Source organism: Cryptomeria japonica, chromosome 4, assembly GCF_030272615.1.
Source record: "Cryptomeria japonica chromosome 4, Sugi_1.0, whole genome shotgun sequence".
Lineage (NCBI taxonomy): Eukaryota > Viridiplantae > Streptophyta > Pinopsida > Cupressales > Cupressaceae > Cryptomeria > Cryptomeria japonica.
In genome coordinates, this window is record NC_081408.1 from 244,531,622 (window position 1) to 244,553,429 (window position 21,808).

At 38.3% G+C, this 21,808-nt stretch overlaps 2 protein-coding genes across 5 annotated transcripts in view; both read right to left on the reverse strand.

Annotated features, from left to right (window-relative positions):
• LOC131065525 (sirohydrochlorin ferrochelatase, chloroplastic) overlaps positions 1–21,808 on the reverse strand; it is a 52,451-nt gene that overhangs the window by 23,483 nt on the left and 7,160 nt on the right. The gene's annotated exons all lie outside the window — the stretch shown is intronic.
• LOC131065524 (uncharacterized) lies at positions 16,074–19,137 on the reverse strand. Its single transcript, XM_058000040.2, has 2 exons — positions 16,815–19,137; positions 16,074–16,714 (listed from the first exon to the last, which is right to left on the reverse strand). The coding sequence occupies exon 1, from the start codon at positions 18,495–18,497 to the stop codon at positions 17,205–17,207; it is 1,293 nt and encodes a 430-aa protein (XP_057856023.2). The 5' UTR covers positions 18,498–19,137; the 3' UTR covers positions 16,074–16,714; positions 16,815–17,204.

Genomic DNA, 21,808 nt, shown 5'->3' on the forward strand with positions numbered 1-21,808 from the left:
AAGGCTATCCGATTTGTTGGTAGAACTTTAGAAGAAGGTGATACAATAAGAAAGATCCTATACACTGACTAAACCCGCCAAACCGAAGAACTAGGTGATTGAAGAATGTCATGATCTAAATAACTATTTGATTCATCAACTCATCAAAAGATTATCTACGTTTGAAATTGAAGAGATAAATGATATAAAAACCTACAAAAAAGAAACTGCATTTAATGTTTCAAAAAAATCAAAAGATGAATCGGAAATAAGTGAAAACTTGGATGAGATTTAAGCAAGCTTTGCAAGAAGATTGAAAAGAGGAACTAGAAAGTACAAAAGTTAGTTACCCTTGAAATGCTTTAATTGTGGTAGAATTGGTCATTATGCTTCTAAATGTATATATAAGGAATAGTACACAAAATCTGATAATAATGAAAAGAAAAGTAGATATAGAAGACATGATTTTAAGAAAAGGACAGATGATAGAGATAAAGGGAAAAGGAGTTTTGTTCCATGGAGACACATTCATTTGAAGATGAAGATGGTGAGGACTCAAATGAAGAATCTTTATTCTTGACTATAAAAGAGAAAAACTAGGATAGGTCCAGAAAACAAGAAGATGTTGAAGATAACAGAAAGATAGAAAGAGAGAAGACTGCATTGCATGATAAGATTGAACTGAGAGTGTGGATCATTGATTTTGGATGTTCAAATCACATGACTAGAGACAAAGATAAGTTCATTAATCTCAAGAAATATGATGGTGGATCAGTGAAATTCGCAAGAGAAGAAGCTATACCTATTTGCCGAATTGGGAGTATCTAGATTGATGGAAAGCATAAAACTGATGATGTTTATTATGTTTAAGGTTTGAAACATAGTCTGCTGAGTGCTAGTTAGATGTGCAATAAAGGTTATGAAGTTTTATTCAGTAAGACCGGATGTGTGATTAGAAAAGGAAAACTAGAAGAATGATAACAGAAGGTATTAGAACAAATGGAAATGTTTATTTCATAAAGGTCAAAGAGTGGAAGTGGATGTATTCTGATATGGAGCAACGAATATTGGTTATGGCAAAAAAAAGAATGGGACATCTCAACTTTGATAACATGATAAAGATCAGTAATACTAAAGCAGTGAGAGATTTACCAAAGACTATCAAACGTACTGATACTATGTGCAGGGAATGTCAATTAGGAAGAGAGGTTTCAAAAACAAGGAGTATTCCACTTCAAGACCCTTGGAGATGACTTATATAGATCTTTGCAGGCCTACAAGGACAAAAGGACTTATTGGAGAAAGGTATTTCATGTTACTTATTGATGATCATTCTAGGATGACATGAGTTACATTTTTTAAAGAAGAACATGAAGCTTTTGAAAGATTTAAAGTATTCAAATCAATGATAGAAAATCAAGTTGATGCTAAAATGAAGTGTTTAAGATTTGATAGAGGCAGAGAATTTACTTCAAATGAATTTGACATTTTTTGTGAGAAATATGGTATTAGAAGATACTTTTTTGCTCCAAGAACCCCTCAACGGAATGGTACAATAGAAAGGAAAAATAAGATTGTTATTGAGACGGCTAGAACTATGATGAAAGATGCTAACCTGACTAATGTATATTGGAAAGAAGTTGTGCATACTGCTGTTTACATTCTTAATAGGGTACAAATAAGAGTAAATCATACTAAGACACCTTATGAGCTATGAAACGGAAGACCTCCTATTGTAAAGCATTTCAAAATCTTTGGGAGTAAGTGTTATATTAGAAGACATGAAGATGATCTTGGAAAGTTTGATACCAAAGAAGATGAAGAAATATTCTTGGGATATGCTACAAACAACAAAGCCTACCAGTGTTAGAATAAGAGATTGAACAAAATAGTGGAAAGCACAAATATGAAAGTATGTGAAGCATGGGATCAGACTACCCCTAAACCTATACTGGAGACTAATTTGATATTAGTCTTGTTGCAAATGAAAAGACAAATCAAGAAGACAACAATGAGAAAGAGACAGATGAAATTGAAAACGAAGAAGAAGAATCTAAGCAAGTGATTAAGACCCCAACAAAATATGTACAAAAGAACTTCTCAGAAGATTAGATAATTGGAGACAAAAACAAAGAAGTTCAAACAAGAAGAAGTGTTACAAAGGCAAATGAGCAAGCAAACTACAGTTTTCTTCGCTAGTGGAACCTAAATCATATGAAGAAGGAAACAAAGAAGAAAGTTGGGTAAAAGCTATGGAAGAACTAAATCAGATACCAAAGAATCAAACTTGAGAGTTGGCACCCAGAATAGTGGACAATAATGTGATAGGAACTAAGTGGGTGTTTCGGAACAAGCTAAATGAACAAAGAAAAGTTACAAGGAACAAAGCGAGATTGGTATGTAAAGGCTATCCACAAGTTGAAGGTATTGATTTTGAAGAAACTTTTGCTCCAATAGCTAGGATGAAAGCTATAAGAATGTTTCTTTTTTTTTTGGCTTATAGGAACTTCAAGGTATATCAAATGGATGTTAAGTCAGCATTTCCAAATGGAGAACTGGAAGAAGAGGTATATATTGAGCAACCAGATGGATTCAAATTGTCAAAAGATCTGGATGTTGTTTACAATTTAAAGAAGGCATTATATGCACTCAAACAAGCACCCAAAGCTTGGTATGCTAGATTGGACAGATATTTGTTACAGCAAAACTTCACAAAAGGTACCGTAGACAGCAATCTTTATTTTAAGGTTGAAGGTAACAAGTTGTTGATCGTTGTTGTCTATGTTGATGATATTATATTTGGAGGAAGCAATGGTCTATGTAAAGCATTTGTTGAAGAGATGCAAAAGAAATTTGAAATGTCAATAATTGGTGAGATGTAATTTTTCTTGGTCTACAAGCTACTCAGTTGGAAGATGGAATCTTTATTTCTCATACTAAATATGTCAATGTCATGTCCCCGTATCAAGTTGATGTAATAATAATATTTATTTATTTATATACATTTGATTTATAATGATATTTGATGTACACACACATATATATATGATTTATCAATAGTTGTTTATTTATTTAATAATTAAAAGGAATAATTGTATCTAATTAGATCGACATCTAAACTAATGCTAAACATGCACTAACTTAAGAGACATGATATTAACTAAGTAGAGATTCTTTCTATGTTATGAAAAGCCAGCAAATATGAATACTTACGATTGCTATGAGGAGACATTTTGAGAAAGACTTGTCTCTAACTCTCAAAGAGACACAACTGCACACATGGGAAAATACATATAAATATTGTCTCATACAAGAAGTAAGGGGGTACGAAAAAGAGGAAGAGAATCAGACTGGAAGTCTAAACCAAACTGGAGATCCATTCACAGAGAATTTTCTGATATCTTCTGCTTTGGACAGGGGCTGGTATGTTATTCTGTCCTGAGAGATAATACTTCGTTTTCTTTATGATTATATTAAGAAATTAAGTTACTGAATTAGTGTTTCATGACTGCTTATAACAGTAGTAAGATAGTCATTAAATATGACTAAAATCTTTAAGTATTAGAGAATCTGGGCTGCATTAGAGATGGTATCTGTTGTCACAAAAGTTTGCACCCTTGCTGAGCTATCAACTCAGCAACCTTGTGAAACATGGAAACAACCCCGAAGTGTGGGACCTTGCCCAAGGGGGTTGAAACTCCAGAGAAGGCCGGATTAGTTCTCAATCCAAGTGCAGATGTTGAACCAACTCAACCCTCCAAATTTTACTTCTAAACCTATCCTAACAGCTTGCAAAGGAAAAGGGAAGAGAGAAATGCTTAAAATGAAAGGAGGTGATGCACCAAGATAAGAGATGTTTCTCTCCCCACCCAAAATGGCACAAAGAATCAACTGAAATACCCAGGAGATGCACAAACTTTAGTTGCATGAATGACCTCAGCTCATGTATGGAGGTGATGTGAGCTTTTCACACATCGCCCCATTGCTAATGGGGACCCCCTCTTTCCTGCTTTGTGCGTTGTTAGGTTAGGGTTTTTGGCTGCTTAGTGGGCAATTTTGTGTTTCTCGTGCCCGAGTCTCGGAGTTCTGGTCATGCCAAGTGTCGTTTAGGGGTTTGAGGTTATAGGATCAAGTGCGTGAAAATTGAGATTTCCAGATGATCCTAGTTTTTTCTAAGTGTAGACCCTTTTGGAGCGTTAACGTGTTTTTAAATGTCCTCATCGGTGATCTCAAGTGCTAAGGTGTTAGACCTTTTGGAGATGTTTTCTCTCTCCTAGAGAATTATTCAGGTCGATTTCGCACTTTGTCTCGATAGTTTTCCTTGTGTTACGCTCCAATTTCTAATGAATTTGCCTAAGTCCAGTTGAGTTTTATTGAGTTTTGAAGTTTCTAAGTGATTCTGAGTGGAAAAATCATCATTTTCCAGAGTAAAATCCATATTTTTAAGGGTTAAAAGGTCAAAATTCCACACTAGAGGTGTTTTTCCCCTCATATTCCTGACTACCCATGGTTTTCCCCTCACAAAATCCAGACTGGACATGGATTTCACATGAAATCCATACTTGATCCATTTTTCCACCATTGTGAATCCATACTAGGGTCGTTTTTCCCCTCGAAGCATTAAAATTTGACTAACTACCCACGATTTTCCACCAGGGAGGTATGGATAGGTTGATGATGATGTTTGCATTCATTCCACACCTGGGTTGATTTTCCACCAGGTCTTTGTGACAAGTTTTTTGAGGATTTTGTCTGGATTTTCATCCAGACTCGACGATTTTCCACTGAGAATGCACTTTATGATTTTGAGTCCAGATTTTCATCCAGTTTGAGGTCATTTTTCCACCAAAGGGGTATTTTTGGGTGATGACTTAATTTTAAGTGGAATTTTTCATTCCACACTCATATTGATTTTCCCCTAGCCCCATTTTGTGCACATTTGATGATTTTTTGAGTCCGGATTTTCATCTAGACTGGGATCGATTTTCCCTTAAGGGGATATTTGGCGATTTTTAAAGTGATTTTGTGAGGATTTTTTTATCATTACTAGGATCGATTTTCCCCAATTGGCCCATTTTTTATTTAAATTGAAATATTTTAATAAATGAGCCTCATTTTAATTGATTTTTAATAAAAGGCAGTGATTATTTAAAAGATGAAAGCAATTAATAAATGATTTACAATGAGCATTTAATGTTTTCAACCTTCTAGAAGAAAATTAGTTTCACCCAAGCAGGTATAAGAACAGGTGTTTTATCCCACATTGCTTGTGTGGTGAAATTTGGTGATGAAAGTAAGTTTAAAAGGAGTCCAGCATTATTTTATTATTAAGTTTGCCAGGTGGACTCCATGCAAGGGCGATTTTCTTCATAGTTGGCGATTTTGGAGAAGTGTTGAAGTGAAGTGTTAGATTGAAGACTGATTCCTTCCTCCATTGCAGCTAGCTGCACAATCTACTCCACTGCTGCCATTGAAGCTTATTGACTCCATTGTTTCAGATTTTTCGATTTTTGGGGGAAGATAGAGATTTTTCTATTTGGCAACTTAGATCATTTTAGAGGGCTCCTACCTCTAAGTTGACAATTTTCCTTGGGGCTGCTATTTTTACTGTTGTTATCAGACTGGTTTGCTGCCATTGAGACCCCCCATGCCACGATTTTGGTGAAGTTCGCCATTTTTGGTGAAAATCGCGATTTTGGTGTAAGGAGATTTTTTGTTGTTTGGGGTTTCATCCCCAAACAAAGGTGATTTTCCTTGATACCACCATCATTGCTTGCTGTTCTCAGACCTCCATTGTTGGCAGATTGGTGTACATTGAAGATCTTCAGATTTGTGGAGGATGGCGCCATAGCTGGAAAGTTCGATTTTTATTTGGCAAATGTTTGGGGCATATTTTGGTGGATTCCTTGCATGCTTGATATCGTCATTTTTCAGACTTAACTTTTATTGCCCAGCCAGCTGCAACCTTAGCGATTTGTATTTGGAGACATTTTGGAGGCACTTTGGGATCATTTTCAGACCATTGGAAGGCTGTCTCAGGTCTACAACTATGTTATTGGCTGCTTGTCCTCAGAAATTTATCTTTTACCACCCATACCTATGTTCCCAAAGATTGATTATTTTCATCATCAAGACTGATTTTTATCAAAGTTTGTGCATATTTTTGAAAGATTGCAACATGTTTTGAGAGGTTAATTCATTTAGTTGCAGGTTGTCTTCAGATTTGTGACCTCCATTGTTGACTACGGAAGGTATCTTCAGACATAATTTTTTGTGAAAACACAACCTTTCACACCTTTCCCTAATCACTCTTATTCCGGTATACTCCTTTGCACTATGATTTGCACGAAATTTCTAAGTATAAGGTGTTGATTTCATGAGGGTTTCGTACCCTAGTCTTGTCACATTTTGTATTTAAATTGTTAAGATCTACCTAGAGTGTGGACTATTTTTCTGACTTCATGCTCTAATTAGCCTAAATCATTAGGAAGTAGGGAATTCTATTAAGAATATTGTATTTTTTCCTAAGTTCTAACTTCAAGCTTCGTACAGGTGCGATGTCAAAGTCCGGATTTAAAGAAAGAAGAGAACAACAAAAGATATTGGAGACTTGATTCTATCCAGAATCCAAGATGTCATTCAGATGGAAGGAGATTACGGATACAAACATGCATTTCTTGAGCCTGAACCTGATGCGACATCGGATGTTCAGAGTCGGAAATCAAATTCCTTCCCCAGCGTATGTAAACATTATGAAGAGTGGTATTTTTCAAGCCATTGGATTTCTACAGTCCATACAATGCAGTGAGCTCATCCTAGAGTGTGCACGATGTTATGATCCTCGCTCGCGAATGATCAAGACTCCTAAGGGCATTGTCATTGCCTACCTTGCCGAGGATGCAATTGCTGAGGTGTTTGGAATTCCACGCGGAGCGGACATGAAGGATGCAACTAAGGAAGAATATGAAGAGCGGTACACGAAGAAGATGGATGCATGTAAGAGTATGATAAACAAAGAGTGGATGATCGAGCCTAGGCTTCATCATTCCAAGGCTCCCAAGACACTCATGTGCACAGACTTCAAAGAGGAATATAGTGACTTAGTATTCCTTCTCAACAGAGTGATGGGGACGCCGCAGGGTGAAATATTTGATGGATGGATGTTTTACTTCATCCAGGATTGTCTTCGAGGGACATTGATAAATTGGTCTAGAATCATTAGAGACAATCCAGACTTTTAGTTGAGGAATGTAGAGCGGTCCAAGTCATTCGCCATGACTTCCTACTTGGTATATCTGCTTGCACGGTTTGTTTCATACAAAGGATTGATATGCAGAGGTGAAGTCGGGAATGGGCAAGGACAATTCAGGAATCATGAGTGCTACCCGCAGCTGAACATGTATAGAATTGAAGACTATAAAAGAGTGAATGATGTATTCACAATATACATCACGCGGATGCTGCAAGGCGGAATCCACTGAAGATTGTCCAAGGAGGCAACAGAGCTAATAGAGAAATATGGATCGTGGTATATTCAGTTTCCCACTTTCACGTACCTTAGGATTCATGGGTTTCAATCCGAACCCTACAGGCTTCCTAGGTATTCTTCCGACAGAATGATTTTGTTGGAAGTGGTGAGACAGCTTCTAGAGTTTGATGTCATTCAGAGAGAGAAGCATAGGACAGGCATAACATTCCCTATTTCAGTTGGGAAGATGTTGGAGGTTTTCCAGTCTGCCTTAGCCGCCAGCACTGCGAATGAAGAGCTTGCATTCTATCGATTTGCAACCTTCAAGAAAAGAGAAAGATTCGATCCCGACAAGAAAGTTGGAAGGATCAGGGGAGAGAAGTTCATCCACAAGGTAGACATAGAAGATTATTGGGCCAACCTGATGGACGAGCATGCAGTGAAGAGACGAATGTGGTCCAGAATGTCAATGGAATTCATGAGGAAGTGTAGACTTTTCCTCATTCCTGATCAGGTGTTAGATGACAGGGATCATACGCATCCACAGTATGAGAATGAAATGAAGAAGGCAATCTTATTGCCTAATTGGTCAGAATCAGAAGAGATTAATCAGAATGTACTGATGAGAGGTCTTGAGTTTCTCCCGTACATGGGTAAATATTCAGTTGAATAAGTTAGTTGATATGGGTGTTTCCTTCACTTATGAAAAGATGAAGCCGGAAGAGTCTACTTCTGAAGATGATCAGAGGACTATCAGTGATGTCAGGATTCATGCAGACGAAGAGAGTCAAGCTCCTAAGAGAAGGAAAAACACGCTAGGAGGAGTCAAGGCCAGAGGGAAGAAGATTGAGGAGGTGAAGAAGAAGAAACAAAAGATTATCATTCCTCCACCTATCATTCCTTCACCACCTCTCAGTGTCTCATCAATTAAAGAAATTGAAATAACAGAACAGAATAAGGAAACCCAACAATGTTCCAACACAGTGATAGTACCAGAGAATATTCGGGAGTTACATGCCACAGGGGCATCTGCTCCACCAAATGAGAAAGATGATCAGTCGGGATCCCCTACAGTCCTTTTGGAGGTTAGTTTGGGAAATGAGATATATGATTTGACCAAGAGCAATCCTGATGATGATGATGATGATGTTATCTCGGCATTGAGAGGACTTGATCAAGATATGTGTCTCGATGATGGTATGGAGATGGCCGCTATTCCTGATTGGCTGATGAGAAGTATGGAAAAGAGTAAGAAAATGATAGAGGTACAGCCTGTTGATAACATTGATGATTACCTAACTAGGAGCAATAAGGAGAAAGAACCCAAGAGAGCTGAGATTTTGTTGCACATAGCTAGAGATGAGACAGGAATGCGGATTGCACAGGTCGTTGTTCCTATTGGAGGTGTGACAGCGGACATTGCTACTCCTATGGATTTCTAGATTACTTCAGTTGCCCTTGGTCGTACATCAAGAGAGCAAGAGTTTCAGGAGGTTGGTGATAACCTTAAGGCGATCAGCACAAGGTTAGATAGAGAAATTGAAGAGGAAGAGAAGTACAGAGAAGAGAATATTAGACTTAGAGAGTATATTGCAGGGATAAGGCGTGAGAATCCTACCCTTATTTCCCCTATTGTGGTTGATCATGGAATACATTCACACTATGAGACAGCAAGAGATACACTCTCGGAGGTGGAAAACCAGATTGAGAGTGCAAGAAAACAGGCAGATGATTTCCTTACTCAGTTTGTCCAGGCATATGATAGGACAACAGGGCTCGTGTTTAGAATCCAGTATTTGGAGGGAGTTTGGGAAGAATTCCGACCTATTCAGGAGAAGACTATTCCACGCCTCAAAGCTTTGAAGAAGATTCCTAACTCCACTTTGATCAACGAAAGCATTGTGCACAGTGGAGACAAATACGATTTCCATGGTTGGTATTGTTCATTGGCCATGAAGAGATCAACTTATGAGAACGCCCAATTGAGTTGTATGGAGATGGAAGGATTGATTCAGGACATTCAAATGAAGATCCTTGCCTCAAATGAGGAATTATTGGGTGTCGATGTTAATGATGCTAGTGGTTTACACTTAGCCAAATTGAGAGACAAGATGAAACTTATGTATTTTTATCAGTTGGACTCTTTGAAGAAGAGTCAAATAGATGATTTGGTCTCTTTGTTGATTCATGTTCATAGTTCGCAAAAGCTCATGCCAGATTGGTAGAACACTTTGGACGCTTGCTCGGATTCATTGGACGTGATTGATTTGCAGCAGGATACCTTGCCTAGCATTTCCATAGAGAAGTTAGATTCGGTATTGGCTAGATTCTTGGAGTATGCTAAGAGAGAGAGATGCAGGGAGGAATCTTCTAGAAGATTCCCTATTTGATGACTAGGTATCTTTTTATTGGGCCATATGTTGGTGGCACCATTTTTTATGCAAACCCTAATTAGGGCAATTCTAGGGTTTTGTTGGCATGATCTTGGCCGTTGATCTCGTATCAATCTTGGCCATCCATTTTTGTAAGAGACTCTATATATACCTCCTTGTCTCTCATTTGTAAGAGAAAGTTTTTGTAGAATTGTTGGTATATGCTGCAGCTGTTTGAATCTAAATCATTGTTCAATTGTTGGTGATTTTGCTCTTCAAATGTTGTCTTTGCATTCATGGTTCTCAATTCCTCCAAGTTAGATTAAAATTTTAGATTAGAATTTGTTTTCATGTTTATTAGATTGAGTGAAAGACTTGTTGAATATATTTGTGTGGAATCCTTAATCCATACCACTGGCCTCTTGCCGCTGGTAAGTGCGCCTTGTGTGGTTGACTAGAGATTTGAGTAAGCTTAACTTCAACTATTATGCGTCCCTTGACAAGCATCAACTTGGATGGTGTCAACGTTTGATGGTGATAGTCTGAAAATCCTTGAGTATAACTTAGACGATTGCACTAAGCTTGTGTCAATACCTGTTTGTGAGACCTCACCTAGTTTGATTCCACTAAATTTGTTCATCATTTTCTACATTCCTAGGCCTAGAATAGACTTCCTGAACCCTATTCCTTTTGCCCATTTTTTTAGTAAGAATTAAGCCTGGAACTACATTGCTAAATCTTACGTTGTCAGCACACCTATTCCGTATATTCCATAATCGAAGAAGATAATCCTAACATTTGCATAAGTCCCCAAGTGAACACAGCAATTCACATCGACCATTGAGTTACCCACTCGTCAAGACCTGACATGTAGAAACCTTGGAATCATTTTAGTTGACCTTACCCTTAGCATCTGAGGTGATTTTGTTCAAGAGAGGGTAAATTACTTTGGTATTTTATTCTAAAATGTTATGTGCATAAAACACACATCAACAGGAGGTTAGAACTTGTTGAATGTCAAGAGGGGAGAAGGTTTCCCACAAGTCACACCCAGAAACAGGTTAACACAACATATATGTGAAAGAAAGCCACAAACATACACTTACAATGAAGGTAAGAACACATACACAACATGCATAAGTTGAAGTAAGGCAGGAATGATGATTTCAATTCATTATAAGGCCAATGGCCAAACTTACAGTTGCAAAAATGCAAGATAAATACAAGTCTTCAAGAGAAGTGAAAGAGCATAGAATAGCTCAAGCCAACAGGGAGAGAACCCTTTACAATGAGGCTTAATAGCCTTTACATAGAAAATTGGTCACAGAGGAGAGACTATTGGTCAAGGAAGAGAAGCCTTACCCTTGTGTGTGCAGAGGAATGTCAGTCAAGTAAGTGCAGGGAAGTGCATGCACCTGACATGGTGTACATGCAAGCAACCCGACCATACCTTGATAAGGCAATCCCAAAAAGAAAAGTACTTCTAGAAGGTGGATTGCCTGACATTCCAAAGTCAGAGCATGTAGGCATGACATGAAGGTCAACAAGTAACCATAAATAAGCATGTCCTTGTACTCCACCTGATGGAAATCCTACAAAAATCATTAAATGCTCCCCTGTAGCTCCACAAAAGAAAGTGTACAAGTCGCAAGAGTTGGTGGAGCATTAAGAGCTTTGAGTGTTGATCGCGCCATCCGGAAGTGTTGCAAGCCATCGGAAGTCGAAAATTGGAAACTTCGAGGTCACGGGATTCGAAAGTCCCAAGGTCAAGGAAAGACAAAGGCTTGGGAACTTGGGAACTTTGGGGGTCCGAAGTTACGGAGTTCTGGGGAAGGGAAGACTTAGGAACTGAGGAACTTCGGAGTTCCGGTTATGGAGTTCCGGGGAAGGGAAGACTTAGGAACTTGGGAACTTCGGGGTTCTGGAGTTACGGAGTTCCAGGGAAGAGACGACTTGGGAACTTGGGAACTTTGGGGTTCCGGAGTTACAAGGAATGGAAGACTTAGGAACTTTGGAACTTCGGGAATCTGAAATTACGGGGTTCCAAGGAATGGAAGACTTAGGAACTTGGGAACTTCGAGGTTCCAGAGTTACGGAGTTCCGAGGAAGAGAAGACTTGGGAACTTGGGAAGTTCCGGAGTTACGGAGTTCCAAGGAATGGAAGACTTAGGAACTTGAGAGCTTCGGGGTTTCGGAGTTACGGAGTTCCGGGGAAGAGAAGACTTGGGAACCTTCCTTCTGACAAGACAACACTTAAACACTTCACGCCTCCATTGGTTTTCTCCTTGATCAACTGAGGCAGCGCTGGTCCATGGAACATATCTCTGATCGGTTCTCATTGATGGACCAAGGGTGTCATAAAATGACAACAATATCATTGCGCCTTAGACAAGCAAGTCTCCCATCCAAGACTACTGTACTATGAGCAACCTAGTTATTTAATATGACAATTAATGTAGCATGATAAGTAGTAATGTATGTTTCCCTTTGGGAATTGACAACCTACAAATAGGGGACATTACAGTTAAAGAGATGTTAAAGAAGTTTACTATGGAGAATTGTAAACCAGTTACTACCCCTTTAACTGTTGGTTGTAAATTAAGCAAAGATGATACATCTCTAGATGTTGATCAGAAAAAGTACAGATCTATGATTGGAGGACTATTATATCTAACTTCCTCTAAAACGGATATTATGCAAGCTGTATGTTTAGTTGCAAAATTTTAGGCTGATTCGAAGCAATCACATGAACAAGCAGTGAAGAGGATATTCAAGTACTTGAAAGGGACTCAAGATTTTCGTCTTTGGTACAAGAAGCATGGAGATTTCATGTCGAAAGCATTGATGACAAAAAAAGTACTAGTGGTGGTGTATTCGTTTTGGAAGATAGATTGGTTTCATGGTTAAGTAAAAAACAAGACTCAGTATCATTATCTACTATAGAAGCAGAATACATTTTGGCAGCATCATCTTGTTGTACTCAAGTTATGTGGATGAAGCAGACTCTTAAAGATATCAAACTGGTATATGATGAAGCTATTCCTATTATGTGTGATAATACCAATGCTATAGGAAATTCAAAGAATCTGGTAATGCATTCAAGAACTAAACATATCTCAATCAGATATCATTTCATAAGAGAGAAAGTTGCAAAAAAGGAAGTCAAACTGGAATACATTTATACAAAAGAACAAATAACAAAGATTTTCACTAAGGCATTGGCGAAAGATACTTTTGAGTATCTCCAGAAGAAACTAGGGATAATTTCCCCGCCTTTCTCTAACTAGATGCATTATAGTGGTACATCTTTCCAAGGGGAGATTTCAATGCTTATCCTTTATCTCCTGGATTGATGTTGTTTAGCTCTCAGGGGGAGCAGTGGTATGTGTTGGTCAATACGTCATGCAAATCTCACAACTACTCTCTCCCCCTTTGTCATTGATGTCAAAGGGGGAGAGAGTTGTTGTGAGATTTGTGGAGAGAGTTGTGAGATTTGTTCGAATATTCAAGTGTTGTCATCAATGACAAATGGGGAGATTGTTGGAAGTATGAACTTGTATGGTTGTCATTGATATTTGACCTAGTTATGTGGATGGATTCTGATCCAAATATGCTCCTAGTTATTGCAGTTGTGTTTTGTGTTGCAGATTTAGTTTGGTATTCTAGTGTTGGTTGTGGTATTTTGATTTGGGTAGTTATTTTTGTTCTCTGGTGGTAAGTGTGTCTATCAAATTGGTCCAGAAACTCTTCGGTGACCTCCGGATATGTTGCGAATTGCGTTGTGGTTTAGTGGATGTGATTTTATGGCTCATGTAGTATTATCCATATGCTTCTATGGTGGATTCTTTGTTACGCAAGACAGCTTTGTTGTTTATGTTCGGAATATCCAGTTGTGTTATGGTTCGGTGTGTCCGTTTGGTTTATCTTGATTGGATCATATTCCTTTGGTCCGGATATGCATTGAAGGATGTATTAAGGAGTTGTTATGGGCCTCACCATGGCGTGTGAAGATCCGCATGAGATATTAGGCATCGGACGATGTTCTTTGGCCGACTGATTGCTATGTCTACACGTTATGTTTGGTAACGACTTTGGAGGATGTGTTATCATGTGCAGATCATTGGATTCGTCTTGGAAGAATGTATTCATTGTATTGTAATGTATTTGGGTTCGCTCTTTCTCTTGGAGTGGACCGCTTTGAGCATTTTTGGTCCAGGTGGCTTATTTTGTGTAATAATGTTTATTTTGTTCTTGGCCGACCCTAAATTAAGTTTTCAATGATCTATCTCATATTTAAGGAGTATGGTTGGAGAATTTGTTATGATGGATTGAGTTTTAATTGATGAGAAGAGTATGTGAATGATGTGCAAGCAGATTTGAGATTGCAGAAGTGCAAAAGTCAGAGCTTTGAAGGTGATATATTCAATGAGATATTCAATGAGACAGTGGTGCTTATCAGAGATGTTTGCCATGATGTTGGTCGCTTGATCCAATTGTTCAAAGACAATTTCATGTTCAGGAGATCCTTCTCAGTTTTAGTTCTACTATTTCCTGTTGATGTAATACCTAGGTCGGATCCCTTCTAGGACTGACCTAGGACGTGTATGTGACTAATTGGCCCTTGGCCTTAGTCACGCCTTATATGCAATAAACACAATGTAACTTGTCACGTGTGGGACTGACCCTATATTGGGCGCCAAACTTAAGATATTATATTGTAATTAAATTGCTCTCCTTGAAGGCTGACCTAGGGTGTATTGGAAGGCTAAGGCACATATATATTCAAAGCATCCATCATGCATAACATACATTACATTACACAGCGATCTTACACCAGCAGTGATCAGCGAATATCAATCAAGGTCAGCAAACTTCATTCCAAGGGCAGCAAACTAATTCCAAGGGACAGCGAATCCATTCAGAGGCAACAAACACTCTGTTATCAGCGAATAGTGTTTATGATCTGTCTTTCTTGATCAACGAATAAGTACATTGTACTGTTGTGCCCTAGTTTGGTTTCATCTGTGCATATACTACTGTTCTAAATGCTTCCAAGTGTTGAAGCAAATTTGTAAAGACACCTACTGATTATTGCATAATAAGATCTGAGATTATTGCTGGGTTTTTCACCTCCAAGAGGGAGGTTTTCCCAAGGTATTTTTGGTGTTCCTTGTGTTCATTATTTTGATGCTCTGTTATTGCTATCAGTATCTATATCTAACAGTCTGATCTAAAATTAACATTTCCTTCGTTGCTGATTGACAGTGAGTCCTTCAACAGCAGATTATATCTTGCCCTAAAGCAGTGAATCTCAGCTGTGCAAGTCCTTGTATCTAACCCTAAGGCAATGTGCCTTAACCTTGCAAGTCCATCAGGTGTTGCTTCTCCTTAGCAGTGAGCCTAAAACATTGTAATTATTCATATTCATATTGTGAGTTAAATTCTCACCATGGTTTTTCCCAGTTTGGGTTTTCCACGTAAATTTGGTGTTCATGTGTTGATGATTGATATGTTGCTGCTATGTTATTTGATATTGTTTATAGTTAATCTGTTTTGAAGTTTCAGACTGATTTGCCCCCCTCTCTGTCATGTCGTATGTTCAACAGTTTCTTATGTGACAAACCTTCATGACGCATGCCATTTTCACAATTTTATCACTTAAGGGTGAAATTATATCAGCCGTACCCAGCCATATTGTACCCACTAGAAAAAAAATTGTCATATTCCCCTACCAAAACCCCTTACCCATACCCACCCCCATAATGAAACCAGCAACTTAGGAATAGTGAGATGAAACGCACTAAGCAGTTTTATAAGGCAGTTCTGTAATCTAAATTCCATCAAAAGAGAATAAAAGGAGGCATTTCAGAACAGGATATGGGCATCACTAAATATATGATAGTAACAATCTCGATTCCTTTTCAGTTCAGAATTATCATTCATCTTAAATGCCATTTCTATCTTCTTCAAAAACAGGTTTCAAGAAGTAAGGTTCTAGTCATAGTTGAAAAACTCGGACTCGGCAATGACTCGGCAAGCCCAAATTTTTTTAAAAACTCGGGACTCACCAAAACTCGGCAATACTCGGTAACTTTATCGAACATTTGAAAATACATTTTTTTAAAATATGTTATTCAAAAACACACATTTACACCAAATTTGTATAACATATATTGATTTCCATGATATATAAATCAAAGTCTGAGTTAAATACATAGCATAAACCTAAAACAAGTGCAACTTGTGAATAAGAGTTCAATACATATCAATGTATCATAGTGACATAGAGTTATAGACCACAAAACAACAACCTCTGAAATTTTGATTACATATCAAGTTCAAGTTTTGGTATCAATGAAAATGAGAAATCATAAATTGCGCCTAGTACGACTAAAACTCAAAACAGATTGTTGTTGTTGGGGGGGTGGTGTTGAAGTAATGGCAACATCCTCAATAGGTGCCTCAATAGGTGCCTCTGCTGCATGATCAACCTCGCACTCCTCCTCGTCACGTGCTGCCACTTCCGCATCCCATTCCTCTCCCGCCCTCTCCAACTCATCTAGCTGCTCATTAGTAAGGAATGGATCCAAATCATTATCAACATCATCAGGAGCAACAACCCATTCTGCTAAATATGGATCAATGTCATCAGAGTCAAGTGCCTCATGTGAATCTTGCCCTTTCACCTTCTTCTCATGCAATCAAAGGTTGTACCGCACACAGACAAGATCATTCAAGCGTTGTTGAGTCAACCTATTGCGCTTTTTTGTGTGGATGGCCTCAAAAACACTCCAGTTGCGCTCACAACCAAAAGCACTACAAGGCTGCGATAATATGCGGATGGCAAGCTTTTGAAGATTAGGCGTTGTGGCACCATAATCTTCCCACCACAAATCTGCAAGGATAAAAAATGTCATTTATAACCTGCAAAGATTTTAATAATCTTAAAGAGAGAAGTAAATGGCAAAATAAAATTAAACATATGTTTTTTTTACCTGGTTGTAGGGTGTCTCTCCTATGTTTGCAATCAGGTGAAGAAAACAATGGCCCTGTGGCCTTCTTATAGCTCTGCAACTCATCAAGTATCAGGTCTCGAAGGTTCTCATCATCAACTAATCTCCGAAAGCATGTGTCGAGGCCAAATTTAACCTCTGCATCTACTCTGAAACTCGGGGAGTAGAAAAACTTGGGATTCAAGTAGTAGGCAGCAGCATGAATATGTTGGTGGAGTTGATGGTTCAACCTCCGATCAATTATGCACCATATGGGTTCATACTTGGTCTTGTTTGACCCATACAAGTGTTGAATCGCCTCTTTGGCCTTATCCATGGCCTCATATAGATACCCCATGGAGTTATGATCCCCATCAACCATTTGTAGCACCCTCACCAACGGTTCCGACACCTAGATATAAAAAAATTTAACAAAATCAGCATATTGTAATTTAGAAAATTAAATAATAAATCATCAATTAAAGTTGCAAAACTTACATTGATGATCTCGTCCACCATCTTGGCAAAATTAGAATTAAAAATGGCAACCACAACCTTCTCTGCTTCAGGCTTCGTAGCATAAGGACTCCCCAACCATCTTTCACTCACGAACATCCGCTTCAAGTTGGGCAATGCAGCTAGTATGCTTTGCAAGGTGAGGAAATTGGTAGCAAAGTGTGTGACCCCCGATCGCACAACATCCTTACCATCAGTGTGCTCTCTCGTAAGATTCAGGACCCATGTGTGATTGTAGATGTATTTGGTGATATTCCTTCCATCTTCAACCACTTTCTTCACCCAACTTAGTTTCCCTATGTCTTCAAGGAGCAAGTCAAGACAATGGGCAGCACAAGGGCTCCAAAATAATGTCGGATGCCTAGCCATTAGAAGTTTGCCGACTGCCACATATGCAGCTGCATTATCAGTCACAACCTGGATGACATTCTGCACTCCCACATCCATCACCACCTCATCCAACATGTTGCACAAGGTCTCTGCATTCTTCACTTCATTAGAGGCATCAATTGATTTTAAAAATACTAACTGTCCCCCTAAAGCAACTAGAAAGTTAATGAGTGTCCTATTCCTACCATCCGTCCACCCATCAGAAAGAATGGTGCAGCCATTCTTTTCCCAAATACTCCTTTGCTCTTCCACTAATGCATGAATGTTTTGGACCTCATCCTGCAATAACGGCCCACTCATCTCATAACAACTTGGGGACTTGAACCCCTTACTTGCAACAGTCAATGCGGTGATCAAATGGTCCCAATATGGACTAGAAACAACATTGAACAGAATATCATTGTAGATCCAAAATCTAGCACATGCCACCTTTGTCTGTCGGTGAGCCTCTTTATTCCATGCAGTGCCTTGCAATCCAGGTTGTGCACCAGGAGTGTTACGTGGAACAAAGTAGTTTTCCATATGGCTGCCCACACTTCCCGTTCCTCGTATCCATGGCCCAAAGGAAGAACTTGATGCCCCCACATCTGTATCAGTATGTGACCCTATAGAACTCAAATCTGCCCTTGGGGTTGCCATTGCCTCTGCTGTTCTCTTTTTTGTTGCCTTCCTTTGATCATATGCTTTGTAGTACCCCTTCTCGATCGGACTTATTAGACTGATTTTGTGTTGCAGTTTCCTATTCAATTGGCACTTTATTGCTCGACATTTTGCAGACATATTTGATATTATTTCATGTTTATCTGGATATTGGATGCATGAGTTATTTTCAGTATTTCAGTATTGGTGATTTCTAGTATTTCATGGATTATTGCTTGTACTGACATCTTACTTTATCTAGGCGATGTGTCATATATATGTTGCGTGTTTGCTATTGTATTGGATGCAAGGGGACGATTTTCCTTCACTCGTTTCGATGAGACAGGGAACGTCGCGATTCTCCTTCATCGGTGTGCGTGCCGTGTATTCTATATTTGTATGCATGTATGTGTGCTTCGATGATGCAGGATATTGCAGGTACAAGTACCGGGTAGGTACGGGGTATCGTCTCCACCTGGCTTCACAGGTCTGAGCGTGCCTTATATGTCCGATGGGAGTGGAGGAGATAGCTTTTGACCCTAGTCCTTACCTCAGTCTATTATTGTGAGTGCCGTCAGTCGGTCGTTCATCCCTTTTGTTCGAAATTCGAGTCTTTTTGCTTTTCCTCGATTTGCGTGCCATAGTGGTTCGGTTATTTATTTAAAGTATAAGTTGTCATAATTTGTTGGCTTGAGCGATTTATTCCTTATTATGCCGTATGTCTTGAATCAAGCTTAATTGATTGGTTTATTAGATTTTAACTTTTAGTTGCTTATTTTGGCAAAGTAATCGTGTTTAGTTCCAACGGAAGAAGTAGAATAAATTAGTTAAATTGCTTTTAATATATGCAAATAAAGCTAACTCATTGTTTTCCTATTTAGTAGAAAAGTTGATTTAATTGCTATATGAAAAATGTAATTTTCAAAAAGGGAATTTTCATTTATTTGTTTTGAGGGATATGAAAAAAAGAAAAGAAAAAGAAAGTCAATTGTGGGATTTTAATGTTTTTTTTAAATAAAAATATTGCAACCTAGAAAATTAGGTTAAAGATTGTCTTACTAATTTACCTTGGAGGAGATTTTGGGGGGTTATGCTTGTTTGGAGGAGGAAAAAGAAATGCTGGAAAAATTGCTTGAAGGGTGGATTTGGGTTTTGAGCTAGCTGGGAATCCTGCTGAAGCATACCATTCCTTCTTGGAAATCTTAGAGGTTGGTTGAATCCTTGTTTATTTCAACAAAAAAATCCTTGTTTTCCTTCCAATTCTCTGTTATTTGTTTAAAAGCTTGATTTATGAATTTTGGTTGTTGAGTGTTTGCTTGTCATGGGTTTGTGGAAGAAGGATTCTATCAATTTGTTATCAAATTCAAACTTAAGCTCTCTCCATGTAGTTTCTTAACTTAATTTATGTTGTTTCATCTTTGCTTGTGCAAGAAATTTCTTGGTTTATTTTGCTGTTTGTAATTGGAAATATTGTTGGGTTTTTGTAGTGTTATGCTGGCAAAATTTTGCCAAGCATTCATAAAATACCTCTCCCTGGTAATTTCCAGTTTAAAATGATGATTATGAGTTAATTTTTTTCTTGTTCATGCTTGTTGGGAGCAAAGAAATTCAATTGGAGGTTAGGGATTAATTCTATTCCCATTTAATTTGAATTTTAAAGTAAACTGGGCTGATTTGGATGAAATTTTATTGCCCCTGTTTTGTCTCAGAAGATTTTTATTTGCTGGTAAAATTGGCATTACCAGTGATTTTTATAATTTATCTTTTGTTTGTATGTTTGAAAAAAAAAAATGATGTAGCTGGGAAATTAATTGTTAATTTTGTTTTAACAGAGGTTTCCACCTCTGTCTCTGTTAATAGTTTTTGTTTTTATGGTCTCAAGCGTTTTTATTTAAAAACGAGATTTAAATTGTTTATTAAAACAAAAAAATTAATTAAATTTGAAATCCAAATCATTGGGGGCGGTGGCGGGGAGCTGGGCTCAACCCAGCCACGCACCCCCCCCTTTTCCCTGCAGCTCGCTGCATTTCCCCAGCTTGGGGGCTAGCAGCAGCGCTGCTTTCCCCAAGTCTGAGGATGCAGCTCGCTGCATTCCCCAGCTTGGGAAAAGCAGCGCATGCTGCCGTGGGTGCTATGGGCCCCACGTGGTATGTTTGAAGTTTGTTTTTTTTTTTTTTTTATATTTTTTTTTAGTTTTAAAAAAAGAAAATATTATTATAATTGGTTAGTGGTTAAAATAAAATCCTTAGTGTTATTTTGTGTTTAATATTACGTGATGACATATTGTTATTTAAACAAAAATAATAATATGTTATCATTTAATATTAAATAATAATATTAAGTTAATTGTTAGTTTATAATGTTATTAAGATTAATTAATTATTCCTCGGCTTAGTGATTAGAATTTAATTGCTTTATATTTTGAAAATAAATATAATAATATGGAGGTTAGCATTAACGTTGGAATAAAGGGGAAGTTGGATTAAATTTAATATTAGTGTTTGTTATCCAAGTATTGAAAAATAATCGTATGATGATTGTATTCGACGAATAGTTGTTATTTTGGAATTATTTTATATTAGCCGATATATACATTTGTTTAATTTGATTTAAATGTTGACTGCTTAAAGAAAGATTGCTTGTGTAGGATCTGGTGTTTTTAATAATTGCAGTCTAGTTGTTTTAATGTCGTCGCATTATGTTGTCGATGTTTACCCTTGGTCAGGTGTCCATGTTTAAACCTTGAGGAAGTGAGCTATTATGTGTTATGTCTCTTATGGTCAACTCTGGGTTTGTGACTGTGAGTCCTCCACCTGTGTTATGTCTGGATAATTTATGGTTGTCAGCCCCTCCATAGAATTCTCATTGAGAGTCTTATCCAGTTAGTGACCTAGTAGAGAGAGTGGCTTTCGGGCGGGGGCCGCACCCAAAGTGGATGGCAGGATAACCCCTCGAAAGTCAACTATTAAGTGATAACCTAATAATTTGATTAGGGGGTGGGTAGTTATTAATTTAATTAAGATAATGTACCCCGTACACGGTTGAGTGCTTGTATAGGCTCAAGGTGTTTGGGAAGGCCTGGAATGGCAAACCTACCACCTTGTCTTCACGAAAGGATGGTAGGGTCCGCATGATGCTTAGATGGAGCCGGGGGTTCGGGAGAGGTTACCAGGATAACCCATGATGGGGGCCGAGACCTATGGAGACCTACCTAGGGTAACCATGTTAAGCCATGTGATGACACTCTCTCTCTAGGGTCGCTAGTGTTTTGTGAGTCTAGTCACTTGTGTACTGCGGAGTCATGTGTACTGTTGTACTTTTCTTGCTTGCTTGAGGGTCTTTTGCTATCTCCTAGCACGGTGGGGTGGTTCCATTATGGGATCACATGGTCGGGTGGTAGTGCCACTTCCCATCGGATATCTTGTTCCTACCTTCACGGGAGGATTGGCTTC